We start from the raw sequence: 16,819 nt of genomic DNA, 5'->3' as shown, positions 1-16,819 counted from the left end.
CAGCACTGTAGTGTAATCATAGAGCCTGACTTGTAATAATAGATCCTGACTATATGAATTTTCTTTTTCATGATGTGTTTCCCCATCCACTAGAATGTACGTTCCTTTGTAAAGATCATGTCTACTTGTTTTCTCTTATAGCCCACTCTCTGATGTCATGATGTCTGGCATAGAGAAGGAAATATATGCATATACACACCTTGTTTATATAGTTCAGACATCTACTATCTAATATATCTATACTCTATAACATATGTTATGCCAAGAGGCAGAAAAGGATGACAGTGGAGCAGAAGATGAAAAATCAGGGGTTAAGGGGCCAGAGCGATAGCACAGCAAAAGGGCATTTGCCTTGCATGCGGCTGACCCAGGACAGACCCCGATTCAATCTCCAGCATCCCATATGATTCCCCAAGCCAGGAGCAATTTCTAAGCAAAGAGCCAGGAGTAACCCCTGAGCGTCACCGAGTGTGACCCAAAAAACAAACAAAAAAAGTCAGAGGTTAAACATAAATATTTGTCAAGATATACTATCACTTTCTCCTCTAGATACAACTTGGAAGGTGAATGATAAGATTGTCTGATCTCTTGTTCCAGAATGATCGCAGTTTGTGAACCAACCAAGTGTAGTGTATGGGATTGGTAGGTTCACAATACATGTGTCTTGAATGAGTAGCTAGAAGATAGCTTAATGCCTTGGTGCTGTCTTCTAAAAGTCTTTCTTCTTGGGGGTTGGAGAGATAGTACAGTACAGTGGGTAGGGCACTTTTCTTGCATGCTGCCAAGCTGAGTTTGATCCTACCAATCTATAAAGTTCACCAAGCCCAGCAGGAATGATCCCTGAGCACAAGAATGATTACAGAGCAAGAGTTAACCCAAAGCACTGTTGACCCCAAAAAACTAAAAACAAACGAAAGTCTTATTGTATGACTTGTACAGGGGATAAGGTACATGCCTTGCATGAGGCCAGCTGGGTTCAACTCCTGGTACCCTAAGCTCCAGGAGTCTTGCAGAGCCAAGAGTAAGCATTAAGCACAGTCAGATATAGCCCTAAAACCAATAAAATAAAAAGAAAACCTCTCGTCTCTCAAGGAGTACAGAGTATGAATAAATGCCTTGATTGCAGTTGATGTTGGGGTAACCACAGAACACTGTTGCGTGTGACCCCAAAGCACCACTGGGTGTGGCCCCTTGGCATTATCAGAAGCCCCAACCAGAAACACATCCAAAGCCCACTTGGTTGAGAATGGTGGGGAGGGGTCTCCAGACTGCCTAAGTACTACTTGGGAGGCCAAAAAATAAAGAAATAAAATAAAATCATCCCTTTTATAAGGCAATTCACTTTCTTTGGACAATAGCTAAGAGGAGGCGAATTATTGAGAGTCTCTGGGGTTTAGTGAATGAATAGTCTTCACACACAGGCCTAAATATGATGAACTGGGAAGAATCTGGATACCCCCATGTGCCCTTCTACCATATCTTCAGTGCCCCCTTGCTGAGTTTTACCTGCAATGGTATAGACAGCTGTGATGGCCAACAGCCCAATGACGGCCAAGTACAGATCCAAGTGCAGAGACTGCTGAATAAAGATGGCACCCGCATACATGTCCACCTGAGTCAACAAATGAAGCGATGTTGGCTACTCAACTGCTCCCAGCTCAATGCAGGCTCCAGTCAGGATCCTGACAAATACTTAATGGGCCCCAGACCTAGCATCTCAAACCATAACCTCTCCCCTAAGCAGATGCAGTACCCCTCCATGGCTTTCCAGCTTCTTCTCTTCTACACCTTGCCACACTCCATCCTCTACACCAAAGTGTTTTTGGGATCACCTCAGCTTTCTGTTCTCCTCCAGGAACTTACAGCAATTCCTCTGGGCCCCAAGTTGTGCCAAGCTCCGCACATCTGCCCAACCCTACAGAGCCTTTCCTCTCTCAGCACCCCAATCCGAGGAAACATGAGTCTTACCCCCCCCATCAAATCATGTAGATGTGGCTTCTAAATGTCTGCATGTTCTTATCCACCCCATGGCAAAGCCTCTCTCCCTCTCCCTACCTATAAAACCCCTCTGGGGTGCCCCTCAAGACTGGGTCCTGGACACTTTATTGCCTGACCTCATGAACACAGCCTGCACCAGGGCAGTCAGGACTCCTGGGAACCCCTTAAGTGGTCACTACAGGAGCTTGGGCAGGAGGGGGGCAGAGTCCATGCATCTGGCTGCCCCACCCCAACCCTCACCTTGTGTCCCCGCAGAGGGACAGGACCAGGAGGGTGCCTAGTCGACTCTCACCGAGATCTTGGTGAAGATGTATATGAACAGGTAGAGCACGGCCAGTGTTAGGGGGATCCTGCTGCCTCCGAAGCGCTTCCGCAGATACTCAGGCATTGTGGTGACCTGGGGAAGGGACACTCATCATGCCTCTGACCTGGGGGGGGGGGGTCAAGACTTCCACCACACCCCTCCTCTTTCAAACACAAGCAGCATCTTTGCCTTCTCCATGTAAGATTGAAGCAGAGAGAAACATGGAGGTGAAGGAGTGGGTCAAAGAGTTGGGTTCTCAGTGCTGGAGCAATAGCACAGTGGGGGAGGATAAACACCTTGTATACGTTGGCCCAGGTTCTATCCTCAGCATCCCATATAATCCCCCAAGCCTGCTAGGAGTGATTTTTGAGCACAGAGCCAGGAGTAACCCCTGAGCACAGCCAGCTGTGGCCCCAAAACAAAAAAAATGATGGGCCGGAGAGATAGCAAGCAGCCAACCCAGAACCTAAGGTGGTTGGTTCAAATCCCGGTGTCCCATATGGTCCCCAGTGCCTGCCAGGAGCTATTTCTGAGCAAATAGCCAGGAATAACCCCTGAGCACCGCCGGGTGTGGCCCAAAAACTAAAAAAAAAAAAAAAAAAAAAAAAAAAAGAGCGGTCAGAGAGATAGCATGGAGATAAGGCATTTGCCTTGCATGCAGAAGGATGGTGGTTTGAATCCCAGCATCCCATATGGTTCCCCATGTCTGCCAGGGGCGATTTCTGAGCATAGAGCCAGGAGTAACCTCTGAGCACTACCGGGTGTGACCCAAAAACCAATAAATAAATAAATAAATAAATAAATAAATAAATAAATAAATAAATAAATAAATAGATAGATAGATAGATAGATAAGCCAGATTCTTGCCCAACAACCTGGGTTCCTAAATACAAAACATCAAAATGCTCCCATCACATGTCGATGGAGGAGTCTCCTTAGCAGTGACTGGGAACCAGGCTCACCCTAGCAATGTTTAGCCCAAAAACAGACTAATAATTCAGTGTTCAAACCAGGTAGTGTGGGGAGGCCACTGGGATCTCCCTCAGAGGTGCTGGAATGTGGGTCAAACCATACTAGAAGTGAGCTTCATTTTTCCAAGCCCTCCCATCCCAACATCTGCCACCATCTGGATTCTTTATGGCCTTTTGTTTCCCTTTAAAGCAATTATATTCCTGGGGGTGGTGGGAGACATACCTGGTGCAATGCTTGGGTTTCTCTCCTTGTGATGCTTGAAGGATCCTTCCATACCCCTGCCCCACCCCTCAGACTAACCTGACCAGAGATGTAGATGGGGAGGAAAATCCAGGCCAGCATCAGCACGAAAAACAAGCCCTGCCAAATAAACAGAGTTAGGGCTGCTCTCTTGGGGCAGGAGTAGGGGCATTTGCCTTGCACATGACCAACCTGGATTCCATCTCCAACATCCCTTAGTGTCTCCTGAGTACCACCAGGAATGATCTCTGAGAAAGGAGTAAGCCCTGAGCAATGCTGGGTGTGGGCCCAAACAAAAACAAACAATAAAGAATGACTGAACCCCATGTTGTGTTTTCAGCCAAATACTCTGGAAAATGCAGAAATACCCTCCAGAGTAGTCCCAGAAGAAGGGATTCTGAGTTCTTTTTTTTTTTTTTTTGATTTTTGGGCCACACCCAGCGATGCTCAGGGATTACTCCTGGCTGTCTGCTCAGAAATAGCTCCTGGCAGGCACGGGGGACCATATGGGACACTGGGATTCGAACCAACCACCTTTGGTCCTGGATCGGCTGCTTGCAAGGCAAACACCGCTGTGCTATCTCTCTGGGTCCAGATTCTGAGTTCTTTTCTCTTTACATCTACCAAGGGATTAAGGCATTCTGGGTTCTTGAGCCAGTGTGCAGCGCATACTTTGCTGACCTTGTCATGGTCGGGATTGTCAGAGTTACCAGATCAAACCCAGAGCCTAGAACATACAAGGCATCTTGTGGTTGACCACTTGAGACCTCTCCCCAGCCCAGAACTACTCAATTCTTTTTTTTTTTTTTTTGGTGGGGGGTAAACTCAGACTACTGAATGCTCAGAGTTACTCCTGACTTTGAGCTCAGAAATCACTCCTGACAGACTCAGAGAGCCATATAGGATGCTGGGGATTGAACCCAGGTCAGCAGCATGCAAGGCTTTGGGCCCTGTTCAAATTCTTGTCCTTTATATTTTTTTGTTGCTTGTGTGTGTGTGTGTGTGTGTGTGTGTGTGTGGTTTTTGGGTCACACCCAGCAGTGCTCAGGGGTTACTCCTGGCTCCATGCTCAGAAATTGCTCCTGGCAGGCACGGGGGACAATATGGGACGCCGGGATTCCAACTGATGACCTTCTGCATGAAAGGCAAATGCCTTACCTCCATGCTATCTCTCCGGCCCCCGTTTTTTGCTTTTGAGCACCAACAGTGCCCAAGGCTTACTCCTGGCTCTGTGCTCAGGGATTACTCCCAACGGTGCTCATTGAACCATATAGGATACCAGGAATCAAACTTGGTTAGACACGTGCAAGGCAAATGCCCTCCCAACTGTACTACCATCCCGGCTCCTCCTAGTCAATTCTTTTTTTTTTTTTTTTTTTTTTTTGGTTTTTGGGCCACACCCGTTTGACGCTCAGGGGTTACTCCTGGCTAAGCACTCAGAAATCGCCCCTGGCTTGGGGGGACCATATGGGACGCCGGGGGATCGAACCGCGGTCCTTCCTTGGCTAGCGCTTGCAAGGCAGACACCTTACCTCCAGCGCCACCTACCCGGCCCCCATCCTAGTCAATTCTTAAAACCCCCACTGTGCACCTCCAAACCCCAGCTTCCCCTGCTGTATGGAGGCCATACTGCCCTGACCCCCAAAGAGCTTACGTTGAACTCATAAGCTGCAGCCGAGAGACCAGCAGCAGCTCCGGACCCCGCTAGGCCAACGAAATGCCCACTTCCCACATTGCTGGCAAACAAGGATGCGCCCACCTGTGGAAGATAAATAGGTGAGATAGAAACCACAGTCTGGGGTACACCTGCCCTTGCCCCACCCGTGTTGATCTGCTGTAGAGGGACCAAAGAGCAAGGGCAGGAGGCGGGGTCAGCTCTGGCCTCTCTTTGTAAATGTAAGCACCGTTTACAAATTTGAAAAAAGATTCTCTTTTGGCCCAGACCCATTGGATTCCCTGCTGTGGAGTCTGTCACCTTAACTAGGTCTCTGTGTGGGGCATGAACCCCCAGAAAGATGTCAAGCATGGCTTGAGCAACTGCTTTCCAGGAACCAGGAATCATACTGGAACTTCTGCTGAGGTCAGGAAGTACCTGAGCCCTGGCTCTGCCTCAGGGGCAGCAGAGGAGTGAAGTGCTCCCTTTGGTCCCTCAAAGGGGCCCAGGTTCATCTCAGCAGGTTGGGCCAGATAGGTCCAGGCACTTTGCCCCTGGTGGACTTAACACCTTCTTTCTCTTGGAAACTTGGGACGGGGCCTTTGTCTCTGCCACTCCTTGAGACTAGGGAGATAAGCAGAAAAGTGTCTGTGTGGGAGGGAGAGGAGGTGAGGGAGAGGAAAGGTATATTCAGTGCCCTCTGCTGAGAGAAAGGAAAATGAGGCCTGCTGGAGAGAGAGACAGATACAGAGAGAGAGGCAGAGAGAGAGAGACAGAGAAACGAGAAATACTCACAGGGCCCATTACTTCTCTGATTGGTTTTCTAGTGTGTCTCTATCTGGTTCTGTACCACACTATGCACCCACACTCTTAAGTCTTGTTATTTGGTACTAAGACTGGGAAACATGCTGGAGTCAGAAAGTACAAGAGGTAAGAGGTCCTGAGCACCACCAGGGGTCACTCCTGAGCACAGAACCAGGACAAGTCACTGAGTCTATTTATGCAGCTCAGAACTATCATCCCAGGTAAAATAAAATTCAATAGAAACCAAAGCAATAGTATAGTGGGCCTTTGCTTTGCATGTAGCTAACCCAGGTTTGATCCCCCAAGTCCTTCCAAGAGTGATCCCTGAGTGCAAAACCAGGAGTAAAGGGGCCGGGAAGGTGGCACTAAAGGTAAGGTGTCTGCCTTGCAAGTGCTAGCGTAGGATGGACCGTGGTTCGATCCCCCAGCGTCCCATATGGTCCCCCCAAGCCAGGGGCGATTTCTGAGCACATAGCAAGGAGTAACCCCTGAAGGTCAAATGGGTGTGGCCCAAAAAAAACAAAAAACAAACAAACAAAAAACAAACCAGGAGTAAGACCTGAGCACCACTGGATATGGTCTCCTCCAATCTCACAGATGAATAAATAAATTAAATAAGATAGGACAGGAGAGGCAGTAGAGTGGGCAGGGCTTACACACACCAAATAGTCCATCCTCATCACCCCAAATGGTCCTCAGAGCACTGCCAAGAGTAAGCTCTGAGTGCCACCAAGGGTGACCCCCAAACCAAAAAAATAAAAAATTGTTGGAATGGACATTTTTAACATAGTGTGTTCTTAGATAATTTTATAATGTTTCTCAAGTAGTTTTTAAAAGGAATGATGATTTCTTATTAATGGGTGTGATCGCAGTAGAAATTGACCACGCTATTGGCTTCTGTTTTTAGTTTGCTTTTAGAAATTTAGTCACAGGCTGCAATTTCAAGGTAAGAAAGACCAGGCCCAAAGAGATAGCTGAGGGGCCAGAGAGATAGCATGGAGGTAAGGTGTTTGCCTTGCTTGCAGAAGGTGGGTGGTTTGAATCCCGGCATCCCATATGGTCCCCCAAGCCTGCCAGGAGCGATTTCTGAGCATAGAGCGAGGAGTAACCCCTGAGTGCTGCTGGGTGTGGACTCCCCCCCCAAAAAAAAAAGAGACAGCTGATTCTTGAAACCAGGCTAACCTTAATTGATTACTGGAATCAGGCTGTAAACCATAAGAACATTTTAATGCAAGGACATTTTGCATTCCATCTTGCATCCTAGAGACACCTTGGAGGGATGGAGGGAGGTAAAAACTGACCCCATTACATTCCAACATGGGGACACCTTGGTCCCCAAAGATGGCAGATGGCCCTTAAAGATTAGGGAGGAATAATTTGCATACAGTCACTAAAAAAGGAGAATAACACATAGATGGCACAAGGGTAAAATCTAGTTTAATGCTATTCTCGCTTTTGTCACTGGCTTGCTTGAAGTATAATAAACAAGGCTCCCCTTCCCTAATTGCGCCAGTCACTACATTGTCAAGGGAACAGGTTCTCCACCCTATAGATTAGGAAACCACCTGAAGGGTTCAACCCGAATCTCTGCATGCCATCAGTATAGGAGTTGGGGGTAAATGATATCAGGAAGGGTCTGAACAGACAGAAAATTGTGCCCTTTCTGTAAAAAATCATTGGATGGGGGCCAGAGAGATAGTATGGAGGTAAGGCATTTGCCTTGCATGCAGAAGGATGGTGGTTCAAATCCCGGCATCCCATATGGTCCCCTGAGCCTACCAGGAGTAATTTCTGAGCTTAGATCCAGGAGTAACAGGTCCTCTGTTACTCAGGTCCTCTGAGTGCTGCTGGGTGTGGCCCAAAAATTAAAAAAAAAATTATTGGATGTTTCAAACTGTATAAACCTATGAAATGCTTTGACCTATATACTCATTATCATATGAGTTCCCTGAAATGTTTGTAAATATGGATGCTCAGGGTCTCACTGCAGACTGAATTCCTGGCTTGCAGTGACACCCTAGAATTCTGGAAAGGAAATAAACCTGTGTTGCTGGTTTGCATCTCTTGTGGTCTTTAATTAGTCAGTGAGAAGCGGGAGAGATATCATGAAGGCAGAGCATTTGCCTTGAATGCAGAAGGACGGTGGTTTGAATCCCAGTATCCCATATGGTCCCCCGAGTCTGCAAGGAGCGATTTCTGAGCATAGAGCCAGGAGTAACCCCTGAGTGCTCCTGGGGTGACCCCCCCCAAAAAAAAAAACAACAATAAGTCGGTGAGCTCTCCTGGATCCTGGGCACCCCCAGGCCCTGGGCTTCTCCCTTGGGCTGTCCTGGACCTTGGGCCTCCCCAGGCCCTAGGCTCTCTTGGTCCCTTTCTAACAAAATATATAAAGTAAAATTGGGAACTGTGAATTCTCCATTGTTTCTATTTCAGGGGAGTGTTGGGGTTACACTAAGCAGTGCTCAGGAAGTATGTAATGACCCAGATTAGTACTTAGGAATAATTTCTGGCAATACTCAGGGACTAGTCCCAGATGAGTGCTCAGGAGTAACTTATGCCAATGCCAGAAACTGAGCCTGGGCCTCTGACACCAAGGCCTACCCTCCTCCCAATATCTCTGGTCTGTTCTTCTTTGAGGTAGCTCGGACTACTTTTAGTCTTGTATCTCTGGATGAATGTTCAAACCTGACTTTTTATTTTCTCTTTGGAGCTTTGACAGGCATTGTGCGGACTATGTAGAGTGTAGGAAATCTTGTCCTTTTGAAGTATTGTCTTTTTTGTTTGTTTGTTTTTGGGTCACACCTGGAAGCACTCAGGGGTTACTCCTGGCTCTATGCCCAGAAATTGCTCATGGCAGACTCAGGGGACCATATGGGATGCCAGGATTCAAACCACTGACCTTTTGCATGCAAGGCAAACACCCTACCTCTATGCTATCTCTCCGGCCCCTGCAGTCTTCAAGTAAAAGAACACAAGCCACCTTCCCCTTGGTGTTTCCCAGTGAGGTTTCACTATTTGTGCTGTCCTTATTTTTTGATAATTTTGCTATGAACAGAGCCAAGAGTAAGTCCCAAATATTTGAAATAAGTACTGTGGCCATTCTAGAAATCTGTTCAGAGTTTGCTGTTTCTGCTGTTGATAATGGGATCAGCGCTATAAGGCTGCAGCGTTTGTGATCACTGCTGTATCAGTGAATAGCTCATCTCTTAAGGCAGATTCTAGTCTGGCTTTGCTATGGAGCAAATTGCATATGTTTTATGTTACATAAGAGACACGTGTTAGCTAATCTACTTTCATCTTCACTCCCACTTCCAGCAGAGTCCCAAGGGAGGCCGAGATGAGAGCCTGGGGCCTTTTTAGGTCATTTTTAAGCCGGAGCACAATTCTGGACACAGTTATGGCCTTCTAGGTTCCTGTTAGGATGCCAGAGCTTTTCCAAGCATCCTATAAAATTTCATTCCCTTTGGGGCCGGAGTTATAATATAGCAGGGAGGATGCTTTCCTTACATGTGGCTGACCCAAGTTCAATCCCTGGTCTCATATATAGTCCCCCAGCACAAACACCACCAGGTATAATTCCTGAACAAAGAGCCAGGAATTACCCCCACACATTACCAAGTGTGCCCCCCAAAAATGGGGCCGGAGTGGTAGCACAGTGGTAGGGTGTTTGCCTTGCATGTGGCTGACCCAGGACAGATGTAGGTTCGATCCCCAGCATCCCATATGGTCCTCTAGCCAGGAGCAATTTCTGAGCACAGAGCCAGGAGTAACCCCTGAGCACCACCAGGTGTGACGACCCCCCCCCCAATTTTCTTTATTCTTCCGATTTTCTTTTAAGAATTTTATTGAGGGGCCAGAGTGATAGCACAGAGAGTAGGGCATTTGCCTTGCACACAACAGATGCAGGTCTGATCCCCAGCATCCCTGTGGTTTCTGAGCTAAGAGTAATTCCTGAGCATAGAGCCAGGAGTAACTCCTGAGCATTACTAAGTGTGGCCCAAAAGCAAAACCAAAATTTTTTCATTCCCCAAATTTTCTTTTAAGAATTTATTTTAATTGGGGGGGGGGGGACACAGCTGGTGTTTACTCCTGGCTCTGCACTCAGAAATTGCCCTAGCAGACTCTGGGGATCATATGAGATCAAACTAGGGATCAAACCCAGGTCTGTCCCAGTTGGCTGCATGCAAGGCAAATACCCTAATGTTGTACTATCTCTCTGGCCCCTCTTCTAGGAAGTGAATTGAGCCTTTTTTATTTAAAAAAAAAAAAGTTTTTGTTGGTTTTCTTAGGCCACACTCAGTGGTGCTTAGGGCTGAGCTGAATCTAGGCTCTGCTCTCAGGGATCACATCTGGAGGGATTCATATGTGGCACCAGGATCTAACTTAGTTGGCTGTATGCAAGTGCCCCACCCGCTGTGCTATGGCTCTGGGTCCCGTTTAAACTATTTTATGTTCTGACCTTTCCTGCTACTTCGGGCTGCTGCTGCATTAAATAGTTGTCCCTGTTGCTTGTCTTTTAAAAATGCCTCACTGAAAAGATGGTTCTCACTGAGAAATCACTGGATCCAGCAAAACAAATGCTAGTCTTCCAAGTGGGCTTTTCCTGGGAATTCTGGGAATTTCCAACAATTCTATGAAAATAAAGTTTTTAAATAATTCCAGCCCACTTCTCATCTGCTTTAAGAGCAGCTTGTCTTCACATGCATTGTAGAAGAAAATCCCAAATGAATGGTTGCATTTGTTATTTGTGTATCCACATCCATTCTGCCTTGTCCTGGTAGAGGACTCCAGTTATCTGACAGTTATCCGTCAGATTCGAACCATTGTCCTGGCTTTTTTTTTTTTGGGGGGGGGGGTCCACACCCGGCGGTGCTCAGGGGTTACTCCTGGATGTCTGCTCAGAAATAGCTCCTGGCAGGCACGGGGGACCATATGGGACACCGTGATTCGAACCAACCACCTTTGGTCCTGGATTGGCCGCTTGCAAGGCAAACGCCGCTGTGCTATCTCTCCGGGCCCTGTCCTGGCTTTTTTTACTTTATTGAGAGATTGATTGATTGGTTGATTTGGGGGCCACACCCAGCAGTATTCAGGGGCTTTGCACTCAGAAATTGCTCCTTGCAGGCTTGGGGGACCATATGGGATGCTGAGAATAGAACTCGGGTCCCTCCCAAGTTGGCCACATGCAAGGCAAATGCCCTACTGCTATACTATCTCTCTGGCCTCTCTGTCAGAATTCTTTCTCATTTCTTATCACATGTTTCTCAGGTGAGGCTCCAGGTTCTTGCAATACTGTGCTGGAATGTGAAAGCAGGAGGAACTGGGAGGAGCAACCACCATTTTGGTGCTATGAAGTTGAACCTGTTTAGAATTGCTCCTATTCAAGAGAAGAGAAGGTGGTAGAGATGAAGAGACAGGTAAACGGTTAAGAAGGGAAGGAAGGAGAGAAGAAAATAGAAAGAGAAGGACTAAAGGAGGAAGGAAGAAAAGAAAGGGAGGCCGGAGAGAGAGCATGGAGGTAAAGCATTTGCCTTTCATGCAGAAGGATGGTGGTTCAAATCCTGGCATCCTATATGGTCCCCTGTGCCTGCCAGGGGTGATTTCTGAGTGTAGATCCAGGAGTAACCCCTGAACGCTGCTGGGTATGACCCAAATACCAAAAAAAGAAAAAGAAAGAAAAAGGAAAAGAAAAGAAAAGAAAAGAAAGGAAGAAGGAAGGGAGGGAGGGAATGAGGAAGAAGGAAGGAATAAGAGAGGAGGGAAAGATGAAGGGAAGGAAAGAAGGGAAGGTAGGATGGAAAGAAAAGGGAAGGACAGGATAGAAGAAAGAATAAATGAATGAATGAGGGATAGAGGGAGGAAGGAAAGGAGAGAGGAAGGAGAATGAAGAAGGAAGAGAGGAAATAGAGAAGGAGGAAGATAAAGGAGGAAAGGAAAGGAAGAAAAATAAATCAGGGACCTGGAGTGATAGCACAGAGAGTAGGGTGTTTTTGCCCAGCATGTGGCCGACCTACATTGGATTGACCCCTGGCATCCCATGTGGTCCCCAGAGCACCATAAGGAGTGATTTCTGAGCCAGGAATAACTTTGAGCACTACTGAATGTGACCCAAAAACAAAAACAAAAAAAGAAGAAAGGAAAGAAAGAGGGAGGGAGGGAAGGAAGGAGAGAGGGAGAAAGAGAAAGAAAAGAGAGAGTGGGCAAACCTGAAAGCAATCAAACCCTAAACTTGTTCCTTGGGTAAAATGACAGATTCTCTTTCTTTATAAAGTCATTTGATTTGGAGCTAAGCCTTCTCTAGCTTTGACTATGATTTCCAGACAAACCTGAAAATAAAAGGTGCCAAGAGAGCAAGGTCTAGATTGATTGTCAATTCTTGAAGGGTCTTTAATGACACCAAAGATCACTTACAGGCCACCACACCATGTCTCCTCCAGCCAAGAAGTAGCCCTTCACTGTGTCTTTTTTGGTCTTCACAGTTGACTGAAAGAGAGAAAAGGGGTGGGTGAGAGAAAGGGCAGAACCCCAATCGTCCTGAAATGATCGAACTACATTCATAATGAGCTGGGAAGCCAGGAGGTCAGAATTGACATCACATATTTGTTGCTCAGTCTGTGGCTTTCACTGCTGAAATTCAAATTAAATAAAGGAAGAGATAACAGCTCCACAGGTTCTCCACCATTACTGTCACCCCCAGATTTAAACATTTTTAATACCAGGTTTTCTCTGTACTACCTCATTTTGGTCAACATTTATTCAATATGTGCACCATGTGCTAAACATCTGAAGATACAGAAGTTGAGAAACACTTCAGAGCATTATCTTGTTTCTATCCTCACCAACTCCCATAAGCTTGATGTCTGTGTCAACCTAACAAATGAAGAAACTAAGGCTCAGAAATAAAGTCACTTATTTGGGCCATATTTGGTAGGTAGTGGGAGGACTGGGAGTGCAAAATCAGGTCAGCCTGACTTAGAACGTCAGCGAGTCCTTAGCTTCTCTTAAAGGGAGTGAGTTTCTTGACATAAAGATTTTTGATAAAAGCAGAGATATCTCTCCTTATGTTATTGGTTCCTTTGAGTAAGTCCAAGGAAGAAATTCGTGAAGGGTTTCTAATGGGATGGGAGGGATGAAAATGAAAACATTTTCATCTTTGCAAACAAAATAGCTCTATGGAAACAGCCAAAACAGCCACTATTACTCATTCCTACTAAACTTTGACACAGGGAGTAATTTTCAAAAAACTCTCGGGTGAAAAGAAAAATTTAGGACTTCCCAAACCCATAATCCACCAGCTTCCTGTGAAAATAGAGATAATCAGGGATGCTAACCCTCACCCTAATTCTACCACTATCCCCAATTACAAATCGGTCTCACTTGAGTACTTTTTTTTTTTTTTTTTTTTGGTTTTTGGGCCACACCCGTTTGACGCTCAGGGGTTACTCCTGGCTATGAGCTCAGAAATCACCCCTGGCTTGGGGAGACCATATGGGACGCCGGGGGATCGAACCGAGGTCCATCCTACGCTAGCGCTTGTAAGGCAGACACCTTACCTCTAGCGCCACCTTCCCGGCCCCCTCTTGAGTACTCTTAATCTTCACATCCCTCCTTCTCAGTCCATGGTCAATAACATACCCAGCACTTTTGTCCCCTTCTTGACCTTGAGGAAGAAAAGCTATAGGATCAAAACAGCTAAAAAATTTTTTTTCTTCTAGCCCTAGAAGAGTAGAGATGAGGGACTGGCACCGTGAGCTTCAACTTTCAAGACTTTTGTAATAGGTGACCTGAAAATAATCAAATATTTTCTTCTCTATACCAGGTTTATCCCAAAATTATTAATATTATTAATGTGCAGAGTTCCTAGAAATTGGCGAGTAAAAGATGAAAAGCTTAAAAATAATGGAGCAAAGGGGCTGGAGTGTAGTGCTAGCAGTAAGGCCTTGCAAGCGCTAACCTAGGACGGACCACGGTTTGATCATCCCATATAGCCCCCCAAGCCAGGAGCGATTTCTGAACACATAGCCAGTAGTAACCTCTGAGCATCACTAGGTGTGGTCAAAAACAAAAACAAAAAACAAAATAATAATAATAATAATGGAGCAGATATAAAACCATACTTTACAGAAAATCAATAAGTGATCCTTAAAATGATCTCTTAAGGGGGCCGGCGAGGTGACGCTAGAGGTAAGGTGTCTGCCTTGCAGGTGCTAGCCAAAGATCAGGACCGCGGTTCGATCCCCGGCGTCCCATATGGTCCCCCCAAGCCAGGGGCAATTTCTGAGCGCTTAGCCAGGAGTAACCCCTGAGCATCAAACAGATGTGGCCCAAAACAAAACAAAACAAAACAAAACAAAACAAAAAGATCACGTAAGTGTAAGTATGGGGACCAGAATAATAGTACAGTGAATGGGGAGCTTGCCTTACATATGTCCAACTTGAGCTCAATCCTGAGTATCCCATATGGTCCCCCAAGCACTGCCAGAAGTGATTCCTGAGTGCAGAGCCAAGAGTAATCTTGACATCATTGGATGTGGCCCAAATAACAACAACAAAAGTATCTAAGAGTGTCCAATCTCACTTATTGTAAGATAAATCCTTGTTATGTAAAGAAACGGCCTAGAAATGACAGCAGAGCCTGGTGCAATCTGGTGGTGATGAAGGTGCAGTAACTCTGTACATCAAGAACATGAAAATTGAGGCCGGAGAGATAGCATAGTGGTAGGGTGTTTGCCTTGTACACAGCCAATCCAAGACAGACAGTGGTTCAAATCCTGGCATCCCGTATGGTCCCCTGAGCCTGCCAGGAGCAATTTCTGAGGGCAGAGCCAAAAGTAACCCCTGAGTGCCACCAGGTATGACCCCAAAACAAAACAAAACAAACAAACAAACAAACAAAAATGAACATGAATATTAACAGAATTGGGGGCTGAAGAGATAGCACAGTAGTAGGTTGTTTGCCTTGCAAGTAGCTGACCCAGGATGAACCTGGATTCGATGCCTGGCATCCCATATGGTCCCCCGAGCCAGGAGAGATTTCTGAGTGTATAGCCAGGAGTAACCCCTGAGCATCACCAGGTATGCCCCCCCCCCGAAAAAAAAAAAAGAAAATTAACAGAAGTGGAATCATATTATCTAAATACATTTAAAAATCATAGAGATAGTATATTTTCCCTGTCACTTTGACAAAAAAAAATGAATGCATTTGACAATACTGTGTGGGAAAGGATATGACAAAATAGGCTTTTTCTCTCGTATATTAATAATATGTGTGCAAATTGGTAACATATCTGAGGAAGACAATTTGACACAAATCATTATGATTACGGCAAATGTGTCTATTCTTTAACTTGACAATTTCACAGAAAATCTATCCCATGGGGCCATAGTGATAACACAGCGATAGGGTGTTTGCCTTGCATGTAGCCAACACCAAACGGAGCCCAGTTTGATTCCCAGCATCCCATACAGTCCCCCAAGCCTGCCAGGAGCGACTTCTGAGCGCAGAGCTAGAAGTAACCCCTGAGTGCCGCTGGGTGTGACCCCCCCAAAAAAGAAGTAGAAAGATGAAAAACAGATATTAAATTACTTTCTATTTAAGAAAGAGAAATACACCTGACAGTTGTTTGGTTTGCATAAACTGGAGAAATATATGGATGGATGGATTAAAAACATCAGTGGTGTCATATTGAACCTTTTCCCTACCTTCCTTTCCCTCTGGCTGCATCTTGTCTAAGGGTTGTTGCCCCATTTGTTGGGTTCCATTTACTCATTTGTTGATTGTGAATCTGCAAAGAGCTCCCAGAATGAGAAACTGATTCCCATCCTCTTGTCCCCTTTGTGGGGGAGATCTTGGTAATATATATCCACAGCAAATAATCCACACAGACAAGAGGGTTAAGGGGTAAAAAGTTGGGCAAAGAGAGTCCTTTGTCAGCCTACTGCTAGCTCCAAAACACACCTCGAGCCAGCCAGCCAACTCTGGCAAAAGACCCTAAACACCTCGCTCATAAACCAAATTATTCGGCTCTCAACAACGCCCCCACCTGGAAGGTCAAGGTGGGACAACAGGCAAAGAATAATCTTTTGGAAATATTTTCATATATAACAAGGGTCTCTGACCAGACAGCTGCCTCTCATCACCCCATTTCCCCCACTTGGCTTACCCATATTCCAACAGCCAGGACAAAGAGGAAGTACAGGACCAGCACTGCTATGTCTCCGGGTTCCAGGCTCTTTTGGGGAAACGCATCCAGGGGATCAGAAGCTGTGGGTGGGGGGCTGCTCGAGGAGCTCTCCATGCTGAAGGAGCTCTGGGCCCTGAAGAAGTGCAAATGTGTGTCAGAGGCCAGAATGGCAGTACTGTGCTTGGGAAACACGTGGAGGGACATATGACGACAACAGTTTCCAGGAGACAGAACCATCTCCTCTGCAATGCGCCTGCTGGCCATTCACTCATTCCACAAATATTTACCACAAAGTTACAACAGCACTTCAGGTGACTGTTTTGTTTGGGGGCCACACCTAGCAGTACTCAGGGGTTGACTCCTGTCTCTATACTCAGGGATCACTCCTGGTAAGCTCAGGGGATTATGTAGGTGTCAGGATTGAAACCAGGTTAGCTGCATGCAAAACAAATGCCTCCCTAATGTACTAATGCTCCAGCTCCTGCATTTGACTTTAACCAATCCAGCCACTTGGCAAATGTGAAGAAGAAGAATCAATTTAGATAATAAAACTGGTTTTGCCACCTTCTTGCACTTCATATGTGTTTGTCCAAAAGGAAAATTGGGACACTCACTTAGACTCTGTCCTCCAGGAACCGCTTGGCTGGGTAAGGGTCAAGCCAA

At 46.1% G+C, this 16,819-nt stretch overlaps 1 protein-coding gene across 6 annotated transcripts in view; it reads right to left on the bottom strand.

The window, feature by feature from the left end:
* The window catches only part of SLC5A11 (solute carrier family 5 member 11), a 45,731-nt gene extending 29,439 nt beyond the window's left edge, over positions 1–16,292 (bottom strand). For 2 of the 6 annotated variants that reach the window (XM_049789116.1, XM_049789117.1), the window contains exons 1-6: positions 16,136–16,292; positions 12,384–12,455; positions 5,169–5,273; positions 3,575–3,634; positions 2,291–2,395; positions 1,507–1,612 (exon numbers count right to left, since the gene is read on the bottom strand). In XM_049789116.1, the coding sequence (XP_049645073.1) occupies positions 1,507–1,612; positions 2,291–2,395; positions 3,575–3,634; positions 5,169–5,273; positions 12,384–12,455; positions 16,136–16,270 (583 nt within the window). In that variant the 5' untranslated portion in view covers positions 16,271–16,292. Of the gene's footprint in view, positions 1–1,506; positions 1,613–2,290; positions 2,396–3,574; positions 3,635–5,168; positions 5,274–12,383; positions 12,456–16,135 lie in introns of those variants that run through there. The other 4 variants (XM_049789118.1, XM_049789119.1, XM_049789120.1 and 1 more) reach the window with 3 other exon arrangements.
* Between the last annotated feature and the right edge of the window lie 527 nt (positions 16,293–16,819).

The sequence above is a fragment of the Suncus etruscus genome, chromosome 15 (assembly GCF_024139225.1).
Source record: "Suncus etruscus isolate mSunEtr1 chromosome 15, mSunEtr1.pri.cur, whole genome shotgun sequence".
Classification (NCBI taxonomy): Eukaryota; Metazoa; Chordata; class Mammalia; order Eulipotyphla; family Soricidae; genus Suncus; species Suncus etruscus.
Note: the sequence above shows the minus strand (reverse complement) of the source record. Positions and strands in the feature narration are given on the sequence as shown.